This window comes from Trachurus trachurus, assembly GCF_905171665.1.
Source record: "Trachurus trachurus genome assembly, chromosome: 24".
Lineage (NCBI taxonomy): Eukaryota > Metazoa > Chordata > Actinopteri > Carangiformes > Carangidae > Trachurus > Trachurus trachurus.
The window spans coordinates 21,093,004-21,117,005 of record NC_139910.1 but is presented as its reverse complement, the minus strand read 5'-3'; the positions used below and the strand labels follow the sequence as shown (position 1 = coordinate 21,117,005).

The 24,002-nt window shown below is 40.3% G+C and overlaps 1 protein-coding gene across 2 annotated transcripts in view; it reads left to right on the top strand.

Annotated features, from left to right (window-relative positions):
* The window catches only part of nkain2 (sodium/potassium transporting ATPase interacting 2), a gene marked incomplete at both ends in the record, with an annotated part of 85,643 nt that extends 71,168 nt beyond the window's left edge, over positions 1-14,475 (top strand). For both annotated transcript variants that reach the window (XM_084000455.1, XM_084000454.1), the window contains 2 exons: positions 8,063-8,123; positions 14,390-14,475. In XM_084000455.1, coding sequence (XP_083856581.1) covers positions 8,063-8,123; positions 14,390-14,475 — 147 coding nt within the window. The remainder of the gene's footprint in view (positions 1-8,062; positions 8,124-14,389) is intronic.
* Positions 14,476-24,002: the final 9,527 nt, after the last annotated feature.

The following is a 24,002-nucleotide window of genomic DNA, read 5'->3' as shown; positions in this document are numbered from 1 at the left end:
ACTCCTCCAAGCCTTCCAATGCACACAGTCAAATAACCTTGACTATGAGGTGTTATGGGTTCACATGAAGAAAATGATCATTAGCTATGCCTGCTTGTTTTCATGCTACACCTTTTATCAACACTGAGCGAGCTGACGGCGACAATGTGCTCTAATTGCTACCAATTTTAAATAAATACCCAACACTACCAACACCCATAGTCAAATATATTGTGTGCCTAATTGCCTCGTGCCCTTGACATATTTCTGGTATAAAATCTAAAATGTTGAGATGGTTCTATAAAAATAACCCGTAGCCATCTGCCAGTATCAATTCTATTTGGTCTCAGTTATTGGGGTCACTAAAATGTTGACATAATTATATTGATTTAGTGTTGTTTTTTCTGTCATAGAAATACAGCAAAGGAAATAATATGTAGAATATTTTTAAGAGAAAAAAAACAATGATTACAAAGATTGCAGTGGTTTTCGATGGTCACAAACAAAAGGAAACATACTCTGGATTTGTGTGACTCAGTCTGTGATTTCATATGAAATCCACGTATACATGTTTATATAATGGTAATTTTCTAAATAATTCTTAGCAAAAGTGAGTGAAACTGTTTCTGGGGTTCCTCCTCGTTCATCGTGTGGAAAGCAGGAAATTGAGTCATTAGCATATGAAGTGTTGTTTTTATTTTCATTTTTATTGACTGAATTGAATGTGACATTGTTGTCGTTGACACCAGACAGTGATGTCAGGGTCAAATTGTATTCATGGAAGCAGCGCTGGGAACAGATAGGTTTTCATAGCTGTTGTTATTCAAAGATCAGAGAAGGGAAAAGGAAAGAGAAAGAACAATGGCATGAGGATTGAATGTCAGTCAACCAAGGCAACCGCTGTGCTCTACAGCGCTAATCCCATATTTGATGAATAAGTAAAACCGCTCCTTTTTGATTGTCTTTTTTGTTTTGTTTTTTCAGATTAAGACAAATAACAGTGAAATTCTTAAATCTATTAAACAAAAGTGTGCAACAAGCGACAGTAGATGTAAAATTGTTGCGCATGAGAGCTGTGACATCAGATGAAAAAAAGTCATCCGTAGCGGGTGAGCGAGGTTGATACATTGGTACATTTTTACCTCATTTGTGATTCATTTATTGCTGCTGTAATATGCATGGAGTTTTATACTAGTGTCAAATGGCACAAACAAATTTAGATGAAAATGATTAACAGCAATTTTTCAGTGCAGCTCTGTTTCACTGACAAAACATTCTCATCAAAAATGATTCACGGAGAGCACAGGGGGAAGACACCGGTGCAAAACATTTGACTGTAAGCAGCAACAACACATTTAATCCAGTGGATGTGACACCTTCATCACAGCACAATTTATCTGCAGAGGACCATGATGCAAAAAATGGATTCTTTCATCTGAGATGAACACGTTTTCATCACAGAGTCACGAGGAGGACGGTTGAGGGGCTCAAGACGAAGACATTGGGACAGGATTCATCATAACATCATCATCTGCTGAGATGTTGGCCGTGTATCAACCTGTGTGAGCTGATTCAGGTCTACAAGTTTCACAGACCTTGAGGGAGACGTTTCAGTGGCGTCAGCACTTTCTACTTTGATTGTTTTGGCAAAATGCAACCTCACCTTCCTCCTTGGTGGAGGGCAGATCTGCGTCACTTGGTGACTGACCTATAGCTGACTTCCTCCGGCATCTGTCCTTGCTCTTTTTCAAAGGTCTCCTCCCATGATGCTTTTCCTGAATTTTTTGGTCCGAGGCTATGCAGAACAGCGCAGGTTTTCCCTTCCTTATCGAACACCAGCTGTTTGACATTCAGCTAATTTCTCCCCGAGCTCCTTTCAAAACTTCCAGGTGTTCTCAGAATCTCTGCTAAGGGAGCGTTTAGGTCTTGATTATTGTAGGAGAGAATGATGATTCAGTTATCTTTTTCTGCTTTAATGACATTACTTTTGCACTTGGGTAATATAGTCCTACGCTTTTATGGGCCTCTTGATCATTGTGGGCACAGTGTTATCTGTAAGGTTTTTAGGAGAGTTTTTATCTGCATTATGACAGTAAAATCTACTAATAAATCTGCTAATGGATAAGTATCACAACACTTCAGGCTAAAAATTGTACTGTATTTACTTCATTTAATTATCTCTCATTTATTTGCAGTAACCTCTGTCAGAGTGCTATTTTTTTAATTGTTCATTTGTAGCCATGCTAGCAGTCTATTATATAGGTGACAAAAACACAATCATTAACACTTACAATTACACCTACCTTATGCACATGACAGTTACTGTAGGTGAGTGAAACACTCTATTTCATTTTCATTTCACCCTCTTACTGTAGTAGGCTTAAAGGGACAACGAGGAGTTTTGGAAAAGCGGCGCAAGACAGACTCATGTTTTCATTCATCAAGAATTAAAGCAGAAGTAAGTGATATATTTGTGTTAATATAAGTCTTAAATAGTTATATCTTCCGACAGCAATCACTTACATAGAGTGTTTGGTCTGAAACACGGGTCTGTCAGTCACTCTGCTCTGCTCTGAGCCGAGGAGAAAACATTTATCGTATCCTACAGTTTTTATCCAATGAGGAGAGAGAACGGCATGCAGGGCTGTGTGTGCAGCTTAAGGGACGCCGTGAATGTGGTGACGTAGGGACGAGGACTGTTATGGTGCGTTCAAGGAAACTCGTAACTCGTGTTTTTCCGACCTGTGAAGTCGTACCAGTTCGATCTGGTACGAGTTCACGGGTCGGAAGTTATGAGTGGCAGTTATAGTGACTTTCACAGGTAAAACAGGTCGGAAAAACACGAGTGGGTTGCCTGGAACGCTACAAAATCGTAAGTTGTGACTTGAAGCTGTAATTTACGGTTTCAAAAGCCTACCTGGAACGCAGCATTAGCCAAAACGACCGGATCGCTTACTTATGCTTTAAAGTCAGAGGTTCAAAGACGATCACATACGGTCGTAGTCCCGACCATAAACGGCAATTCGGCGGCGTTATTCTCATGACTCACTGCGAAACCGAAAGTAAGGAAACGCTGGTCGGCTCGCCCAGCATTTCCGCCACCACTAATAATAACAAAATAACGATAGAGACAAAGCGATATATTTATCGAAAATGGGCCCATTAACAAGTGTGGGTAACGTAGACTTTTTTATTGTCGCGGAATTTTTCGTTCTGCTGCTGGAGAAACTCCTTGTTGTCCCTTTAATTCATGTTATCAGAGGTTATAACAGGGAGAAATGGGAGCCAAGATCTCACCTCCCAAGAACCTATGAACTTCAGAGTTAAACATTCAAACCCAGGCACTGTCCCTGGGTTATAAAATTGGAAAAAAGTGGGAAACCTGAGTGTGTATCTGCAGTGCAATAATAAGCTGCTTCTCAGTTATCATCATTGCAACACTTATTCAGAACATTCTGTTCAAGCTCTGAAGGAGAAGGATGTTACAGTCGACAATGGAGGAGAGGAGAGAACATGGACATTTGACAGTTTATTACCCAAACCATTACTCTCCACTTCCTCTAAGATAATGTCACTTGGTTTTGCTGACTTGCTGTTGCATAATTATCTACATTTGCTGTGTTTACCATGGCAACAAGACCCAGCTGAACAGTGTGAAACAGAATAAACCCTCGCCTCCTGGAATAGTGTGTGACACCGCGCACACTAAAGCCCATAGAAACGGTGTCTGCTCTGAATGAGGCACAAGCCTCTGCGAGGTGAAGTGGTGAAGTTGTACAAGTTATTGCTTGTTAGGCCGATCAGGTCAGGAAGTCCATGCTGAAGTGGCGCTTGTTTTCATTTTCACCCATCACACTGTACATCCTTCAGGTTTTGCACAGACAAAATGAAATAAGGGACCAGTGTCAGTCTGAAGAGCCGGAGAGCTGTTGAATTCATTTATCTGGATGCAGACAGAAGAGGCCAGGGAAGAAATATTTTGTATAACAAATGCTTTTTCATTTTATCCCTCCACACACAAACTGTCAGTCTTATTGTTACCACTGTGTAGCTATTAACCGCTCATTAACTCCTCAAAAATTCAAATTTGCAGTTGAATGATTTGAAATAATTAAAATAATGGGGGAAAAAAAGTTTAACTACTTTTTTTTGTGAACATTTTTTATTAATGTTATACAGTACCAACATAAAAAAGACAGACAGACAGTACATGTGCCTTCATGTCTCTATACATTTAGGCATACAGTAGCTGTCCAATGTACATTCAAATGGTGCATAATGTCCTAGAAACAAAAAAAATCCTCATTTTAGAAAAATAGAGACATGCAGATATTTATGTCTGTATTTTACCCCCAACCCCACTCACACAGTTGTCAGACAAACCCCCTCACGCACACATCCCATTGTCAGCAATTCACCACACACATGAACCCTTCCCTTCCCGGTGAGTGATCTGCACCCCCCGTTTTATTGGCAAGATTCCTCACAGCTGTGATGGCCTCTGACCAAGATTTTAAGACCAGCTGTAGGGTTCACATATCTATCAGGAGGTGCCACCAATGATGTAATAATAAAGTATGTGGTGGTTTCCACCGTACTGCCAACATTTTCTTAGCAGCAGTTAGGTCAGAAAGCCAAATTATTTTTTCATGTATGAGAATTATCATTCAGCAAAGTACAGGGCAACATGGAAGCTCCTTATTAAGAATTTTAGAGAAACATATATGTAAAGGTACCTAAGCAGCATTGGGTACACAGATGGTAGAGAGGAGATGATTCCAACTTCATTCAATGCTAATTCTAGGAGTAAAATAAGCTCTGAACAATTTTTAGATGTATGGTTTGGTGATTATGATTTTTTGAAGCATGAGTGATATTATCCACACACATGCTATTTCAGAAGAGATAGAATCATAAGGTGCGTTTCCATCAGCTGTTTAGATGCGCATCGAGATGTATCGCATGGGAAAATGATGATGGAAACGCCGTGATTCGAATTAAAATCCCCTGATTCGCACAAACTGAAATACGCTCGCTATGGCCGGGTTTTGGTTGATGATTCGAATTAAGTGTGACGTAGCGCACTTTCACCCCATCTGCTCCTGTGTTTGCAGTTTACTCACAAGACAACAACATCGGGGTTTCACTACATGTAATTAATTGTGGTGCACCGCCACGGCAAAATAAAAGCCCCCACACACCTTCATAATGATGTTACTGCACTTCTTCATAGTTCCTCCTCAGTAAAAACGAAACTTATCAACCAGCGCATCCAGCGTTTATCGTTAATAAAGTCTCTCTCTCTCTCTCACACACTTTGGATGGAAACATGGCATTGGCTATTGTCATTCTGCCAAGATGTTTGAATTGCCATTGGTTTGTACTGTAAGATGTGTTTGAACACACAAAGCTGATACAGTTGTTTTCAAGTCAGTTGAGATTCATGTCAAGTTGAAAGCAGGTGAGCTGTTTCAACGGCCTTAAACGGCCTTAAACGGCATATTCTTTCCTCACGTCACTTTGCAGTGATGTACTGTAATAATCAGAATGCTGCGACCTTCAGTCATTGTTAGTAAAATAGAATAGAGAAGAAAAAATCGAGCGTCAAAGAGAATGTCATTTGAGTACAGCTTTGTGGGCCAAGAGATGTGAATAGATGTTTAGAATAACCTGTTCCTGGAGGTTTTATTTTTACTATAGATAAAAAAAAATGTTTTTTATCCAAATATTAAAATTCAGTGGTCATGAACGATATGGTCCAAATATAACTCCACAAACAAACCTGAACCCAGAACTTCAATAATAAATATGACAAAGGAGCAAACAGGTCATAGTGGTGCACCCTGGTTATCGAGAGAAGATTTAATCAGGGTTATTGTAAACAGGATATTATGCTTGTGCAGCAACACCAAAACAGAGTACTTGAGTATCCAGAATATTAACAGGATATTGATGTGCAGAGAAACGCACTCTGTCACAACTGATCAAATGTTCTCCATTGCAGCGTGGGCACGGCTCTCTGCACTCTGTTCAGTGGTGCTAACAAAACTGCACCCAGAAGTCATTTTCAGAGGCAATGAGCCCGGAGACGACAGAGCGGGCTCCGGATCAGCTTTCACTCCGTGTGACAGAAAAAGTCCTCCGCTCTTGAAAGTCTTTTAAACAACATTTTGACTTTGTGACATCTAAAGTCTCCTTTAAAATGAACGCTAATAATAAATCATTGTAGCCGGAGTGGCAGCAGACAGGGGGAGGCAGTCAGTGGCGCGAGCGAGGTCGTGTTAATCTTTCAAAATAAAGGTATTCTACTTAACTCCTGGCAGTGATAGTGACAACCGAGACTTTGCAGCCGGTTACGTCTCGGAGCTGTGGTAATTTTTCAAGGCATTTCTGCTACATAAAGCCTCCTATGTTATCCAAATTGATTTTCTCATCACCGTTGATCCCGACGCTGATACTGGCAGCATTGTCTACTCCAGCAGCGTTGGCTCAGCTTAAAGTAAATTCATCCCCCACTGAGCAAAACACTATATTTGTATGACTCATTTACTTGTCAGAGACAGGAGAGGAGAGAGACGGAGAGAAATAAAGAGAAGGTGGAGGAAGGAAACGGGGGTGTAGGGGGGGAGAGAGAGAGCAGGAAGCTGGAAGGAAACGGCGAGTAAGGGGAGGGTGTATGAGAAAAGGATGAAGGAGAGAGGAGCTCTGGGAGCTGAACATTATTTAGACTAAATGAGGTCAAGACCTTGAGATATACGCTGAATTTCAAATGTAGCTGCTCACATTTGCAGCTTGCTGTGTGTTTACGTGCTTGTGTGAGTGTGTCGGTGTAGTCAATAGAATACCAACCAGGTCAATGTCATTTTTGCTTCACTTAAAACCTTATTTAAACAATAATGCCGCCTTATTTGTTGAGAAAAAAAAACACATGTAGCTTTACAGTACCTCCGCCTCCGTCTGCCCGTAGCTTATTCTTCATTTCTTTTCTTTCTCTTCCTCTCTTATCATTGCACGGTAATAAGGTCACTAAAATGCTGACCCTAAGTTGACCGCACCCTCTCGCAGCTTTGCTCCAATGAGCTACCGCCTATCAGTTGCCTTGGAAACAGTCAGCCAGTGAGAGAGATCAGAGAGCAAAGGTGTCTTGCTAATGTGGTCTGCTGTACCCCTGTCTAAACACTATGCCCAAATACACACACATTTATTGTTTTGTTTTTTTGTGTGTGTCAGTGTGCAGCTGTCATTGTTTTCAGGTTTATTATGAATGGCCTCAAACAGAAGGGTTCGAACAATTTGAGGTACACATCTGTATTTGCGTACAGGCTTAGACAATAGCACACTGTCACCGTGGGTCGCACTGGGTTTCATTTTGATGATGGTGACAAATACAGAACGATCTGTCCTGTCACCGTGGTACCAAAGAGCTGTAGGTGAAAAAATCAGTGATCACAGTCTCAACTTATGTAACTTATCTACTTCTATGTATGTATCCTGTGCATTACAACAATATCTAGCTCTGAAAACATAACCATGTGCCTGTCACTGAAAATAGTGTGCATGGGCTTGTTTTGATATCCTTGTGGGGATTTAAACCTGCATGACTCACACTAACCCGGATGTGTGTCACTGTGGAAACAAAAATAGAGGTCCTCACGGAGAGATAGAGGCTTTTTGAGGGTGAAGGTTTGGTCTTTGGGTTTAGGTGTGGGCTAGGTTTTTAATTGTCATGGTTAATGTTAGGAAAGAAACTAGGGAAATAAGCTGTCCACATGGGTATAGTGAAACTTTGTTTGCGTTTGTGTGTGTGTGAAGCCACTGATTCAAGTGCTCTATTTTGGAGTAACACACTATGGTGCTCTGCTCCACTTACATCAAAAAACTGTTTTCTCTGCTGTGCTATCTATCTATCTATCTATCTATCTATCTATCTATCTATCTATCTATCTATCTATCTATCTATCTATCTATCTATCTATCTATCTATCTATCTATCTATCTATCTATCGATCGATCGATCTATCTATCTATCTATCTATCTATCTATCTATCTATCATGCTAAATTTATGTTTTTTCTCTCTCTAGTTGATGGGGTTCATCTACGCCTGCTACGTGGTCAAGCTCATTTCTGAAGAAGAGGATAGCTGTAAGTACCCAGTCCTACACAAACACTTACATACAGGAACATATACACACATTTTTCAAATCACCCAAATTATAATGATAATTATACTAAGAATAATATGATATACCCTGTTGTAAAACTTTCTGACATGAAATGACTGTTTGCTAAGCTGCACCACCGTTTCTGTGTCTGTCAAGCTTTCTGTTCCACCGACACGTTTAGTATTTTTTTGAAACAATGGGTCCTTGATTTCAGCCTGAGGTAGAAATAAGACAAAAGTCCCATTTCTAGCCCAAATCACTGGATAGCTGTTGGCAGACTTTATTAGCTCTAGCTAGCTAGCTGATGAAGCTAATGTAAGCACTATGTGTGTTTTTATTTTTACAACAAGATACATAAAAGGTCTTTCATCTGTGTTAGAACAGACACATTCATGTTTTGTTGTATAAAGGCACAGATATTAATCTCATATTAGCATGACACTGTCTGGCTGATTATCTCTTTTACTTTTTGTTATCTTCAAACAGCATGTTTTAACTTTTAGTGTTACAAGACCAAAGGCATTAGAGCTGAGGAACAACAAATGTCTTTGGGAAAAGTAATCATATTTTAACAAACTTTTGTTTTCTGGAGTTTGAACACGGGGCTGACAGCTAACGTTACAAGCACGGATTATATCCAGGACCAGCTTGTAAACAAACAATGGTGTATTCTTGAGCATACTGCTTTTTTTACAGTAACGAAACCTGTCACACTACAAACTATGGTACTATTAATAATACATTAAATAGTTTGCACCTTGGCCTTCATTATTACTGTATAACAGCAAGCTAAAGTTGCAGATAATGTCTAAATATACTGTTTAATCCATTCCGTAGACGTTTGTCCTTGGTGTGTGGATTTTGAAATTAAAAAACAGAACAAAAAAACACCACCATCGAGACATAAAATGACCAGTGATGCTCTTATTGTTGCTCCATGCACACCACTTCAACATGTGGAGAAATCCAAAGCTCAAACTTGCTTTACTCAGTTGTGGCTGCTAAGCTATGACTGGGAAATCCCTCTTTGGTGAGGTTTAGTGAATGAAGTTGGAATTTATATGTAGGTCTTAGAGGTTTAAGTTCATGTGACTGGTGCTTCCGAGTTCAGAATAAAACAACAGTTTTGAATGACGCCGTTTTGAACCGAGGGCTTTTACTGCTGCTTGGACAGAAAGCCAGTGTGAAACTTGAAGCTTCTATAGTCACAGCTGCACTCATTCACAGTAAGACATGAGAATGAAAGAGTGGCTTATTGAGAGACAAACTGAACCACTATTAAGCAACATGACAAAAAAAACAAAGAATGGAGACTCAAAGAGCAAGCAAAGATACTCACACATCCATTCATTCACACATCATTTATCTTTATTCAGTCCTTTATCAGTACATGAGCACATCACTACAACCATGTTGATTAGGAAGTTTGTAATTTGTAGTTTAAAAGGCAACATTAACTATCATTGGGTAAGCATTTTGACAGTGTGAATGAATTGCATTTGAAGAGTAATACCAGTACGCGCGAGGAAAATGAGGCAAATCAGTATGTTAATTGTGTGATTGTTGTGTTTTAAATGCAGCGCATCCCTGTGAGCATTAACTCGAATGAGCCCATTTACCTGAGCCCATCGCTTTAGTTATTCCATTAAAGCAGCCGCAGCTGTTCCGCACAAGGATCAATACCTAAGCATGTCTTATTCAACACTGGATTGAGGATGCTGTTTGCTAACACATAAATATTGATAGGTAATAAATTCAGGCTGGATCAGTGGAAATGGTTTGAAGTGCTGAGTGTAGACAAGTTGTCCTGCTTTCCCTCTGCATTAAGCAGACTGGGGATTGAGATTGGCAGGGTAATGTCTTTTTTTTTTAACAGTAGCTGTTATGAGACTGAAGGTGAACACTTGATGCCAGACCTGCTACTGTTTCTACAGACTCTTCATGTGATAAACAACCTCTGTGTTCAACGAGGTCACAGTTAAATATTGAATCATCTGACTGTTAGAATCAAAGAGCAGTTCAGAGTCCCATTTTTTATGGAGGATAATTAAGTTTCAGGGGTTATTTTGAGATTTGAATTTTTAACACTGCGATTTAATGAGCTTTGATGACAGGAAACCTAAAATGCCACTTGTTCCGTGTCTGAATAATTGATGTCTAACAGTTATTTGGCTGTCTGCTCAACTGCTGTCTTTTGGTTGTTTCACTATTTGTGTTTTTTTTTGGATGGAGTTTATTTGGAAAAAGGTGATAACACCATTTGCCCTATTTCCATGCACCATGCAGTGTAGCAGCATTTGAACCAGAACCTAATGGCAGTTGTGTTGCCCACTCTGTCAAACTGCTAATGAATAATAACTGAGAACTTGATTTTCTCTTGAATGTTTAATATTTTTAAGAAAACCAACAATATGAAACCAAGTTCTCAGGCTAATTCCAGCTCCATACACCATCAGCTGACCATCTGATCATCCATTTTTTATTGAAAGTGGTGTTTTGGGCTGCAGAGTTCAGCCTGGACAGGTCGCCACTCGCCAGTCCATCATGGGACGAACACACGTGCTGACCAACACATTGAACTCACATCAAGATGAAGGCAGCTCAGAGATTCCATCCACTTAAACCGTGTCTGTGAGCTGTCTGTGGGAGGAGAAAAAAGAACAGACGGAGGGAACCCACACAGACACAGGGAAGACATCCACACTCCACACAGATGAGCGATAATAAGCTACATGAGTCATTTTCACACTGCTTCTCCTGGGACAAATGTTATCAGAAGGAATCAGAGCTCAGATTGAGGTTTCGGGCCACTAATAAGGCTTAATGAATATGTACACGATGGCGCCGTCGTGTCACATGCTACATTTTCACATAGGAAAAAGATCATTTTCTCCATAATAATTCTGGGATCCATTGTAATAATTATGTTGCCGAGCCTTAAGTCCTGGATGTGACTGTGGAAAGCGCTGCGCAATAATGCAGTCTGGGAGACTAAACTATAATCAGGGAGCTTAGTAGGGAAAAGCGCCTTGGGTGAAGACGCTAATACTCACAGAGGACCAATGAAGATTTTGAGTTGCTGAGAAAGCTAATTACTCTGATAATTATTCTGTGCATGTGTGAGTATGTGTGTGTGTGTCTCGAGTTATCTGTCTCGCAGCTACTCAAATGTGTCAGACAGATTCTTATCAAACACACTCGTAAACATAGGAATAGCACACAAACACACACACACACACACACACACACCTTAAAGGGATAGTTCAACATTATGTCAAATTGGCCCATTGCCATAATCCCTATAGTCATAGCAGTAGGTTTGTTACCTTTAATTGTCGGTGCAAGCTATTTTTAGAACGGCGGAGCAGAGCCGTGAGCTGCTCAGAGCTACGCTATGGAGGCTCATGGGATTTCTTGGTTTCCCTCCTCAAACTCATCAAATACACAATCCAACAACTCCAAAACGGTTGTGACCTGCGTTGCCTTAAGGGACAGTTTTTCATCAAGCATTCTCTGCATTTACCTCTAAAACAACTATATAGGGATTATGGCAATGGGCCAATTTGACAAAATGTTGAACTATCCCTTTAAGATTACGGAAACAGTCTCTTTGTAAGATGTTATTTAGGTCTTTCGTCAATAACAAACATTTTTAAGTAAAAAAAACAAACTTATGACCCCAATAATGTAAAATAATTGCACTGTAAAAGTTTAGGAAATCTCACCTTTACGATTTGCATCTTGTGTCCAGTGAAACCTTAACAGCTTCACAAGAGGCTTGTTCATGTTTTTACGTGCTCTTTGGTCAGCCCTGGGCCTTTTGAATAACGTATCTGAATTTTTAAATTGGGCCACTACAGCGTGATAGGCAGCACACTGGCAGGGTGAGGGGTTCCATTTCCTCCCGTGTTCAAAGGGTCGTGCATGGCGAAAACTCTGCTCAGAATATTTGACTGCAGCATGAATCAGCAGGAAAAACCTCACCGTTCACACCAGGCCATTCTTTCTACAAAAGGATCAACACAAAGAAGGAGCGCATCAAGCGCATAGGCAATGGCTCCGCATTGTCTGTCTGAACGACAATAATGAGCTGAATGATCATAAAATATCACCATATTGCAGCAGTCCTGGAAAACTGCTGATAGACAAAGAAGATCATCTGTTGTCCCGTTGCGTAGTATAATCAAAATTTCACATGCATACATTAAGGGGATTAAGGGAGAAGTGAGAAAAAGATGTGGTGACTTGTAGAAGATTGTTTTACAAAATCCGGCAGAATTGAAAGAATGACGAAGGTATGTGAGGACACATAGCTTTACAGATAGACTTAAATGCACCTTGAAAACCTTAATGCTACAATAAAAAGAAGATAGATCAAAATTTTTACACCTTTAAAAATGTCTCTTCAGCTGAATGACTGCAGTTTTTTATTAAAAGAATTGTTCAGTATTTAAGCAGTTGTGTTAATTAGATTTTTTTTTTTTTTCACTGATGAAACCAAGGCCAGGCTGGATGTGATGTGAGTGGTGGCTGGGGGAAGTGATGAGTCTCATTTTGTTGTACATGTTAACAGACTGGAGCAAACTGCTGCCAGTGTGATGTACATTTGACCTGTGAATCACACTTTGATCCAGAAACCCGTCTCTCGCCTCTCCACACTCATGTCCCAGTAGAAATAGACTCAGAAAAGACCTATTGACACAGACTAGAAACATAAAGGAGAACTGATAGAGTCCACCATTAGTTGTCTATGTGTGGGCTGAATCTGAATATGACACTGACATGAAAAAACAAAAACATTTAGCAGCTGCACTGGTACTTGATTGATGTTTTCAGTCAAAAATAAAGTGGAAATTGGAGTACCCTGTAAAATCAATGTAGAGAGACAGAGCTAAATGGACAAGCTCTTACATTTACAAGTGATCTGCCAAACATGCTTGTTTCCTTTGACACATCTGGCAACCAACTTTTGGAGATCATCTTCACAAATTTGGATTGTTCTTTGTTTTTTTTTTGATTATGCCAACCTTGCTGCAGCTTGTCCCAGCCTATCACATGATCACGTCACTGTGCCAGTGTTGGAAATGGGTAAAGTAGACGAGAGCTGAGCTGTAACACATCAAACAATCCTTGTCGGAGCAGTTATATTGAGTAATATTGATGTACAATGAATCATTTGATGATGCAAAATAATAAAAGAAAAAAAAGCATCATTCAAATACTGATTTTGATGTTGATTACGAGTAGGAAAAGTTGATGCTTGAAGCTTCGAGGCCTATTAGTTGTTGATGAGAGGGCGAACATTTGATACCATGAGTGTAGGCGGTTAGCATGTGTGGATCAGTGTAGATACCAGAGCTCACCCAACACACTTCACAGGTGTTTGTCATGACAGGAAGCGTTGCTCCAGATGTCTAACACATTATGTGTCGGTTGTGGCACGTTCACACACTTTTCAGTCATACCAGTCGTTCCAACAACACAAAAAAAACACAGAATTTTCACTGAGAGAAGCCGCTGCAAACAGTGTTCAACGTTACATTACACAAAAGAGACAGAGAAAAGAGAGATTTAAGGAGCTGATCAGCTCAATCCGTGTTGTGTTATCTCATCCAGTGATGGCTTGGGTGCAACAAACATTTAACAGACGTGTCAAAGTTACACACTGTAGCTTTAAGGGGAACTTCTTGCTACTTTCATGTCTGCAGTGACAGCCAGATTCCACATTGTACGTAATGTTAGGAAATCTCTCTGAATAAATAAGGAAGTATGCTGCTGATCAAGGCGAGAAGGACCCTTTTATGAGCTCTACAACATCAAAGTAAGAAAATATCATGGCTTCCTCTTCAAAAGTCCAGGCTCTCTGCCTCAGTCAGAGGAAAGCAACCACCTGCTGGCAGCTCCTCAGCCTGGGAAACCGAGGAGCCATCCTGGATAATTTAGGCATTAGCAGTAGTCTCAAAGCATAAATATATCGCTGCATAAGTCTTAGTCTTCTACCCATAAATAGTTTTAGATTTGCATCACTGGATTTTCAGGCCAAATTCTCATTCAGAGCAGTTTTATGGCTACAACTCTGATGAGCACTAAGAGCAATGAGCAGCGGCGTCTGTACAAAATATACTGTCCAGGGATCTGTAGGTGTAGGACGCTTAATACAGTGAATCATCTATGGTGGACAGTTGCCAGTTGGATGAACACTAAAGTAATTGGTGTTTCTTGTGTTTTTGTTTTTTTTGTGTGCAGTTGATTTTATAGGAGGCTTCGACTCGTACGGTTACCAAGGGCCTCAGAAGACCTCCCACCTTCAACTACAGCCCATGTACATGTAAGTATAGTATCTGTCTATAAAGCCTTGTTGAACATACAACAATCATTAATAACAAATATGGGGATAAAATGACAGTTATTGTGCTGGATGTTCTCAGAAAGTACAGAGTGTTCCTTTGCTGTCTTGAACCTTCCTAAAATCAAGGAAATAGGTTTTAGATTTGCAAGTTGGAGGCTGACAGGTCTCCCCCTCATAAATCCAACCTTACTGTCAACAACAAACTCTGTTTAGGGAGTAATTTTCATCGGTGTTTGATATCTTCAGGTCTGCGCGGGATGATATAAGCACATTCTCGCTGCATCAGCATAAGATCTTATCATTTATTAGCACAAGGCCTCATCAGTTGTCACTGTTGTAGTGCTTTTATCACTCCCTCCACACGCTGCCAATAAAGGTGCAATGTGATGAGAGGTGTCGTGTCCTTGATGTCACTCATGCTGAAGCTAGTCTTCATAATTACCTGTCAACTATTTTACCTACAGTGTAGCAAAATGGTATCCACCGGGGTATTGTTGTTGTATTGTGAAATGGATTCTTGTAGCTTTTATTTCGCATCCCTATGGTGATTTCCTGAGACCGAGTATTACTTTCCCCGAGACCGTGGATTCCACCAACAAGAAGATCTTAAGCTATTCTTAGGCCGAAGAGCCAATAGAATAACAGAGCAGCCCTTAAGACAGCCCTGCATCAATCTCATGGCCTCTCACTTTGTTCTGTAGAAACCACCAAGCAATACAACAAAAGCTACACCACTTTAACAAACAACAAGGCAGAATAATGGCGATTCCACTGATGTGCAGCCGACAGGTTATCAATAACTGTTTTTATTAGAGAGAAGAGCTGGAGCGAATTAGAGAGAGATGCAGACGGGCGGAGGGAGAGATGGACAAAGAGAAACTGAGATCAAGATGGGCGAGAGAGCAGGGGAGACAGAGAGAGAGAGAGAGACGGGAAGATGAGAAACACAGTGATGGATGAAACACAGGACTAAACAAAGAAGAAAGGCAATAAAGGGCCATTCTGTAGTTTTATATGTCCCCTGTGGAAGCCATAACACAGATCATAAATCATCAACCCCCAAGATAATGGCTGCAAACACAAACACACACACACACACACACACAATCTGGACCATGACTACACATATCTGCCCACAGACACAAGCACAAACACAAACACACAAACTCTTTGTGCAACATGTAAGCACACGCAGTGAAGGTCCTGATGGGCGGTTTGTGCTTACCCACACACACACACACACACACATTAATGTACGCAGGGATGTATATGTGCGCACACACGAACACAAACATCATCAATATGCTATCATTGTTCCCCAGCTGTTTGTCCCTTCACTTTGGTGGTGTTTATTGGCTCTGGCCAGAGGGACCAATAAAACTGCATCAGCTGCACCATCCCAAAGGAACGCTCCTGCCCCACCTCCATCGGCCCCACACACACACACACACACACTTATATCGTATATACAGTCAAATTAATTCCGCACATTGTAATGAGAGTTAAGCTTAATTTCACAATCATCATAACCTGTACAAATAGCCTATATAGGCTACTACTCGACTAATACTAAAAATAAAAGCTCTCGTGATGATGGATGATGTGGAGATGAAACACCATATTGTTGTAATACATTTCCTGTAATTGATGATTTTTTTTTTCTGAAGCCTTTGTTACAACCTTTAACTGATTGTGAAACGCTTCCTTCAGGTCATTGTTTATTCATCAAATCAAAAGCTTTATAACGTAAACAGGAAATTTTCCAGGAACCCACAGGACTCTGAGAAACATAGCAGATTTGTATGAGTGCTGTAGCAGGGCGTTTCATCTAAGACAAGTTAATGAAGGTGTGTTAACACTGTGGTAATAGTTCAGCTCAAAAAAACATATGCTAACAGAAGAACCATTAGCCTACTGAGGATACAAGAAACCTAACAGGAGAATACTAAACGCTACCACAGCTACTGCTACTTGCGTTTTTAGCTCAAATGTTTGCTTGTTACAGTAGCCGAGTCATACATTTGGCAAACTCACCCAAAAATTCCCATCATATAGAATTACTCTACTTGTGATGCTAGCTAATGTTAGCTAAGATTAGCCACCAAAAGCTACAGGTCAAACCAGACCAGTTTGAGAGGTTTTAATGGAAAAAATGTTGAATGTTTTGAACCGAGCCACTGCTTTTACTCGAATAGAATAGAATAGAATACTATTTCCTGGTCTCACTTTCAAGCTCTTACCCTGCGCCAACACTGTGATTTTGATTGTTTTGTGCAACCAAACACAGAGCTGTTTCTTTTTTTCTTCTGGTGTATGTTTAATATTTTGGGGGTGAGTGTAGCCTATCAGAGCGCCTGAATACCCATGAGAGTGTTAATCTGCCTCTTGAGTGTTATTATCTTTCATAAAGTAGAATGGACAAGTGCTTCTGATGTTCTCATCAAGCAACATTATGTATTTCACTGAATTACTTTATCAAGGGCAATACTGAGCGAGTGCAGCACTTCATATTTCATCATAAACCTCTTCACCTTCTATCTAAAACTTTCTAAATAGCTTTGAAGTTACATAAAGTGTTTTCTTACAGTGTGGCAGAGTTCATATCCTGTATGTTTTATAAACTGACTGCAACATGCCTTTAAATTAAGACATCTACCTTAAAATATAGGAGAGGCACGATATAGGCCCCGGTTTGATTCCCCCGGTGGCCTTTGCTGCATCTTATTCCCCCTCTCTCTGCCTCCCAATGTCATGTCTCACTCAACTGTCCTATCCATTAAATGCAAAAAGCCCCGGAAATATAAATATATTTATATACTTGAGTCTCTCACTATTTTGTATAACCCTATCCACTCTTCTCCTCCCCAGGTCAAAGTAAACCCAGGATATACTCCAGGAGTGCTGCCTTACCAACCACCACTGCTTAACATCCTGCTCTTACTACTCCAACTCTCTTTTTTATAAACAATGGAAACTCAGACAAGTAGATGGGATACAGAAGACACTCAAATTTTTCTGCGATTCAAGCTACCAATGCCCCCAGTACTCGGTTCCCAGGCTTCCCTGATCTGCATGTCTGTTGTTTTTAAATGCAGTTCAGTGTGTTCCTGGTGAAACACTGGCCTCATGTGGTTGAACGTGGTAACTGCAGAGACATATGCTTTTTTGTCTGACTCTGAAGGGACACACTCCGGAGCCAGTGACTCGCCTCCTCTCGTGCTGTTGGGCATCTACGTTGTGAAGGAAACCAAATGTATGGAAAGAGGGAACAATTCATTGGTGTTGTAGGCTAGTTTCTTCCAGGGAGAGCTCATAGATTCCTGTTAACGTGGAGCCCTGTTCCTTCATGCTACTGCAGAAATCAGTTGCTTTCTCAAGCGTTGTGGTATCTAGATCTCAAGTGCAGATATGCCTGACCAAAGAGTTTTAAAAACCCCCAGAGACACATCAGTGTGTACACAATAGAGCCTGTTCAGCCGTCTCTGGAACTCCTTTGCTCATTGTGCCTCACAGATTAGACACCGGACTTTAACCAAACTGACCAAGCATCTCCCAACAAGACTACCGATCAAGGAATGTCAGACTTAATTTTTCTAAGTTTTCTTTCTGGTGCATTTGGGTAAGAGCGAGTGCAAAGACGGAGGCTTGATAGAGGTAGAGAGACCGGACTGGAGCCCAAGTACATGCTACACATTTAACCCTGTTGTTTCATAAAAAAAAAAACTCTGAATGTTGAATAACAGTGTGATGTGTAGATTTACATATTATCATCATCTCATATGTACATGTGTACAGGAAGCAGACACAGTCACATACACACAGACAGGCATTAAGAAATGCATATGTGAATACACACATGCTTGCACACACACACTCACATACACACACGCTTATGACATACCTAGAACCACTTAACCTTTTTTACTACTAATGTGAATCTTAACAATGTTTACAACAGGAATTCTGTCTGTCAGACAGAAAGACTGAACTCTTGACTGACAGGGGCAACAGGGAGATAGACGGGCAGACTGGGAGACAGACAGGAGACTCAAAGAGAGACACTTTATAGCTGCAGCATCCCAAAGACCATGGGATGTCTTCTTCCATATTAACATAGTCAGGACAGTTGTTCCAGATGTGTTTCATTGGTCTCTTGCTGTCTGAATATTTTGTCTTCCATCCAAGACAGACAGGTGAAGAGAGATAGAGACGGAACAGAACAGAGAAAACAACCACAGAGGAGTGATTGAGGTCAGGCAACAGTATCCACACCCTTTTCTCTCAGCAGGCAAGCTTTACCCTTTTTTTCTTCTTAATATATATATATATTTAGGGGAAAAAATGCTGGAAGCCAGATAAAGTGCCCAATCAGCCTTATCGTCTGCAGCATCCAGCTCTTTTTAATAGCAGAAATAGTTCAAAAGCAGTCAAACTCTTCCACAGGCAAATGCTTACAGAGAAAGAAAAGACACACCCTTTACAGAAATGACAATCACAGTCAAAGTGGCCTGAATCTAGTCGCGGATTGGCATTTTTGTATCATGGAAAAAGAAGGGATGAAAAGCTGAGGGACGGTGTCATCCTCATGTGGGAGCAGAGCAGCCTCTAAGTCACACAGTTATATGATTAGTTTTTTTCTAAGTGCTGCAGCTCAAACCGCTACTGAATAGCAAAGCACGGTGAAAGGCAGAAAAAGAAGACAGAGGCTGACACTGTAAGCATCCATCTTCCCTGTGGAGAAAAGTGATAGGCTGACCAGAATGCCAGAGACTTAGCAGCCCCCCCCCCCCCCCTACCCGCCTCACCTCACTACTACAATTTTAACATTGAAAGTGCCAACTGAATCACCACCTGGACATCTGTAAAGCCTGGTTTCTGCTCGCCATCGACCAGGACCAAAAGTAAAGGGTCTCAGGTTCACTTCTCTTTGGTTCCCATGTAAGAAAAATAGTAAGGATATCACAAATAAAAAAAAAAAAATGGCATTCCAGATGGTCAGCAGGTTTTCTTTGTGTTTGTTGGTTTCGTTTTGTTTTTATGCTCAGAAAACCTGCTGATTCCCTCTGGAAACATGACTAAACCTGTTGCATTTGTGTTGCAAATCTGTGGACCAAATGTTTGAGGCCTTCTCTGTATAGTACCAAGGAATTTTTTTTTTTTTTAGGAGGAGGGGGGTGCAGCAGCTTCTCTCGACACGAGGATGGACTAACAAACCGTTTCACTATAAACTGATCTCAAAGTCCACCCCTCAACTCCCCCTTCCCCCCATGCCCCTCGGCCAGTTATCTTCTTTTTTTCTTTTCCTAACCAAACTCTGGGTTGAGTCGCTGCCCCACGTGGCTCCGCTGACCGTCACTCTGGAGGACAGAAACAACATTTTGTGTGTTTGCATGAGGTGTTTCCAAACTATTGCGTATTTAATCTCATGCTGCGTGTGACTAACTAGCTACTTAAAATGGGAACTGTTTGGTTTGTTGAATGCTCCTCAACTCTCTTCAAAGAGTCCTAAATGTGAACTTTGTGATTTTTCTATAAATAACACAGTCTCAAATGTCTGCCAAGTAAAGGAGAAAAATAGCTACTACAATGTAAAACGATGAAATGTAACTTTGAACTTCTAGACGTTTTTTAATCACGTGGCCGTGTTTACTGTTTTTTCTAGTTGACTACTAATGTATGATGTTGTGTACAAGTGGGACTACTATGTTTTATTTCTTCTAATTGTACAGTGTATTTGAAATGAGAGAATAAGAGGAGGATGGGAGGAAAGAGAATTAGTTGCACTATAGTCTATAATTCTTTCATTAAACATAATGTAAAGACTGGAAATTCACTTTCACTTCAGCACATAATTAACTTTACCTTATTAATTTATATTTAAATTGTCAAACAAGTACAACAGTACATATTAAATTGATTTTTGATCGGTAAATGCACTTAAAATAAAAGTGTCTGTTTGGAATTTACAAATGAAGAACCATTAAAAAGGTCACATATCTGTTATTAATTGGCTGTGTCACTAAGATTATATGACACCATTTGAAATGAAAGTGAGTTCATTAGCTGCCAAAACACCAGATTTAAGAGGCTCAAGCAAATATACACAGAGACAGAGTAAATTCCAGATATATAATGTGACCCAAATATGTGTGTGTATGTGTGTGTGTTTGTGCGTGTGCATGTGTGTATCTGTGTGTGTGTGTGAGAGGGAGACTCTGTGCTGCAGTATGTTGTTTTCTGTGTCATGGTGAACTGAACGGCTCTTAACCCAGAACCTGCAAAACCACAAACTCCTCTGAACTCAACACAAATTCCCAACTAAAGGAAGAACTCATTAAAGATGAATGAACAGCAATAACAACAGTAATAATATATTTTAAAGTAATAATGATAATAATGAAGACACAAATCTGCACAGTCCATGTATCTTCAGAGCTGCTTGATCTCATTTAGACTTTGGAACAGTCAATAGAGCTTTTGTCTGCACTCTGCAGACCTAATCATGTACTTCTGTGCAAAGAGAATTACAAATGTGCAGAAGGAGCTGGAGCAAAGCCATTATTGTAGCTGAAAGGTGTCAATAAACATTTACTTAAGCCATTGTAAAATTACATAATCTATCTTAACATCTAACTGCTCCATTCCTTACATTTCGGCAAGAGTTTAAGGTTACAGCACAGTAATAAATGTCAAACTAATGTGGAAAAGAAAAGACTGTATTTGGCCAGTGAGGGTAAGGGTTAGAACATTTGCATCTGATAAGACAAATTCAGCAATATCATCTTTATAGAAATAGTGTTACAGTGTCTACAGTTGAAAGCCTCGGGAAAATGTATGTCCTAAGGAATTCTCTATTTTTTAAAATGTGTATGACAAAATTAGCAACGATCTAAATTAAAGTTAAATAACTCTTCAGTTGAAATGATATGTGGGTGTGGTTTAATTCTAATATTGCATAAATGGGATTAGGGCTCAGACATACATGACATCCCCTGTTGCCACCTGAGTCTTGTCCGCCTCAAACTAGTGAGAACAGCACTGACCAAAACATATTTGGACAAATCCTACAGTGGAAATAACAACAACTGTTTGAACTCTGTTTAAGACCCCAGAAAAGAGGAATCTAAAGGCTTTGTTGTCTTTCAGAATTCTCATTGGTGCTTGTACAATTAAATATGGGAACACAGCTCTAAAGTATTATGTTAATAACTCCAGTGCATGTTCAAGTGAAAGTATCAAGCAAGAAAAAAGTGGAGCTTAGCTACTTTAAGTGATAGACCACTGTTTGTTGTAGACAGTGAAAACACATCTGTCTGAAACCGCCTTTGCCTTCATTTTAATCTGAAATTAATTTAAGGGAGATCAGACAGTGCAATAATACATAATCATATATACAGACACCACCACACTGTCAGTTCTTCAGTGCAGAAATATTCCTCTAACTCCAGGTGGAAAATGAACTCCAATCTTTCTGTGTGGCTCTGGGTTGGTTTGTTAATGTTCACCACTGACTAGAACCATCTATGTTGGTTTAACTCCTTCTCTTTTTCTGATGGTTTTCCCACAGGAGACTGACTGTACATACACTAGACAGTTGGGAATAAAAGTAGACAGTGAAGAAAGTCTGTAGTTTGTCCTCTGTTCTCTATAACGCCTTTCAGATATTGTTTTTTTTTTTTCCTTTTATTTATATGTGATCAATTATACTTGCAAGTGACAGTGTTTATTTTTTTGGTTGAAGGGGTCTTTCCTGTCCAGCCCAATACCTAAAATAAAGCCAGACCTGCTCACCACTCAAATACGTTCCTGATCAATCAGAGCACATTAGTGTCTCCCTTACTAACCCACACACACCCTCAGAAAGCACTATTCTACTTCTGTTGTGGAAGTATACCAGTGTGTTTTAAGGGAAATTAAATGGAAGTCTTTGAGAATGGTTGTGTTTAAGTAAAACATTGAACAAACACCCATTATTAAGACTGAAAACCTCTAGAGCGTGTTACAAAACCCCTCTCCACAGATGCATTCAGCTGAGTTTCTTGGACGTAGTTTAAATACTTATTTGTAGATTGCACACCGTGCCCACTTTAGGATCTGCATAGTGTGGAGCTGCACACCCCTGAAAAACCTCTGATTGGTTCTCTGGCGTTATGTAATAAACTGAGACACTTACAACTGGCACTTGTAAAAGCTTTTTTAATGTTGTTGGCATCCTCCCCTAAAACCAATTGGGCAAAGCCAGGACAAGCAAACTAATTACCATGTGGCTTGCACCCTGCGACATTAATGAGGAATTGTAACAGAGCTAACAACCCATTTTACAGGCGCCCCAGTTAGCTTTATTTGAAAGTTGTGCCGAATGCTGAACTAAAAAGGTGCCTGTCCAAATTACACTCATTCTTCAGGGTGTCAGAATGAATTGAGTTCTGGTTGTAGGGAACTTCATGGAGATGAGAACTGTGTGTGTGATGCAAGGAACAGTAATGAGTCTCCAACCTCTCAAATTAGCCTGGAACTAAGCAGGACTATCAGGACAGGTAATGATGATAGATGAACATGCTTTCCGTGTCTTGCTCAAGGTCAACAGCTGGCCAGATGTGCGTATGTGAGCTTGAAGCAGCAACATCTGGCTGAAAGGTTTTGCCCCTTCCCTCATAAACAGTGTCCTGTCTGTGCACACAAAAAAGTGTGGTTTCACTGATGTGATGCTGTCATAATCAGACGCATATAGTTTCAGCAAAAATGCAGAAGTTCAGTTATGAACCTGCAGTTCCAGTTCAACCTGCACCACCAAAGAAAAAAGAATAATAACTGTAGTTTCCAATTTCATATCTTGAGGTGCACTGTAGCTTTTCATTGCTGACCTGGGAAAAGAGTGAAAGCGATACTATAGGTCCTCTTAGCACTTTCTAGAAGTTACAAGTAAGTGCTCTTTATCAGTGGACACTTTGTCCAGCTGTCATAGATATGACTAGACTCTGCTTATATTTGGTGATGGAATGATAAATGAGACCTCAACATCTGAGCAAATGAGCAAATACCGTCCACAGATGAAGATGGGTTTGAAAGTTACGGTAACAGTTGTGGCTAATTTTTTCTGTTTAATGTTGGGACTATAGCAGAGCCAATCACACTACCCTCATTGTGTGTCCTCTAGCCCACAAAACCAGAGTTGTGGTTCTACATGAATACACATGGGCCTGTAATTAATAATAATATAATATGTTGTTTAGTGGTAGAACAGATAGTGCCTACTGCACTGTGCTCCCTTGACACTATCTCCTCCATCATAACAGATGGTTTGAATTATTTATAACAGATCTGTGTATTTTATGTGAGAGAGCTGCCAGAGACACCAACAATAATCCATTTGCCACCGGATTGACCCACAGGCACTCTAGGACTGAACGGGGCTGCAGACCTCTGTTAGTCCCTAATTGCAGTGGTGCAGTGTGAAGAGGTTTTCAGTTAGTCCCAAAGGCACTGTGTCACAGTTTAACCCGAACCCTT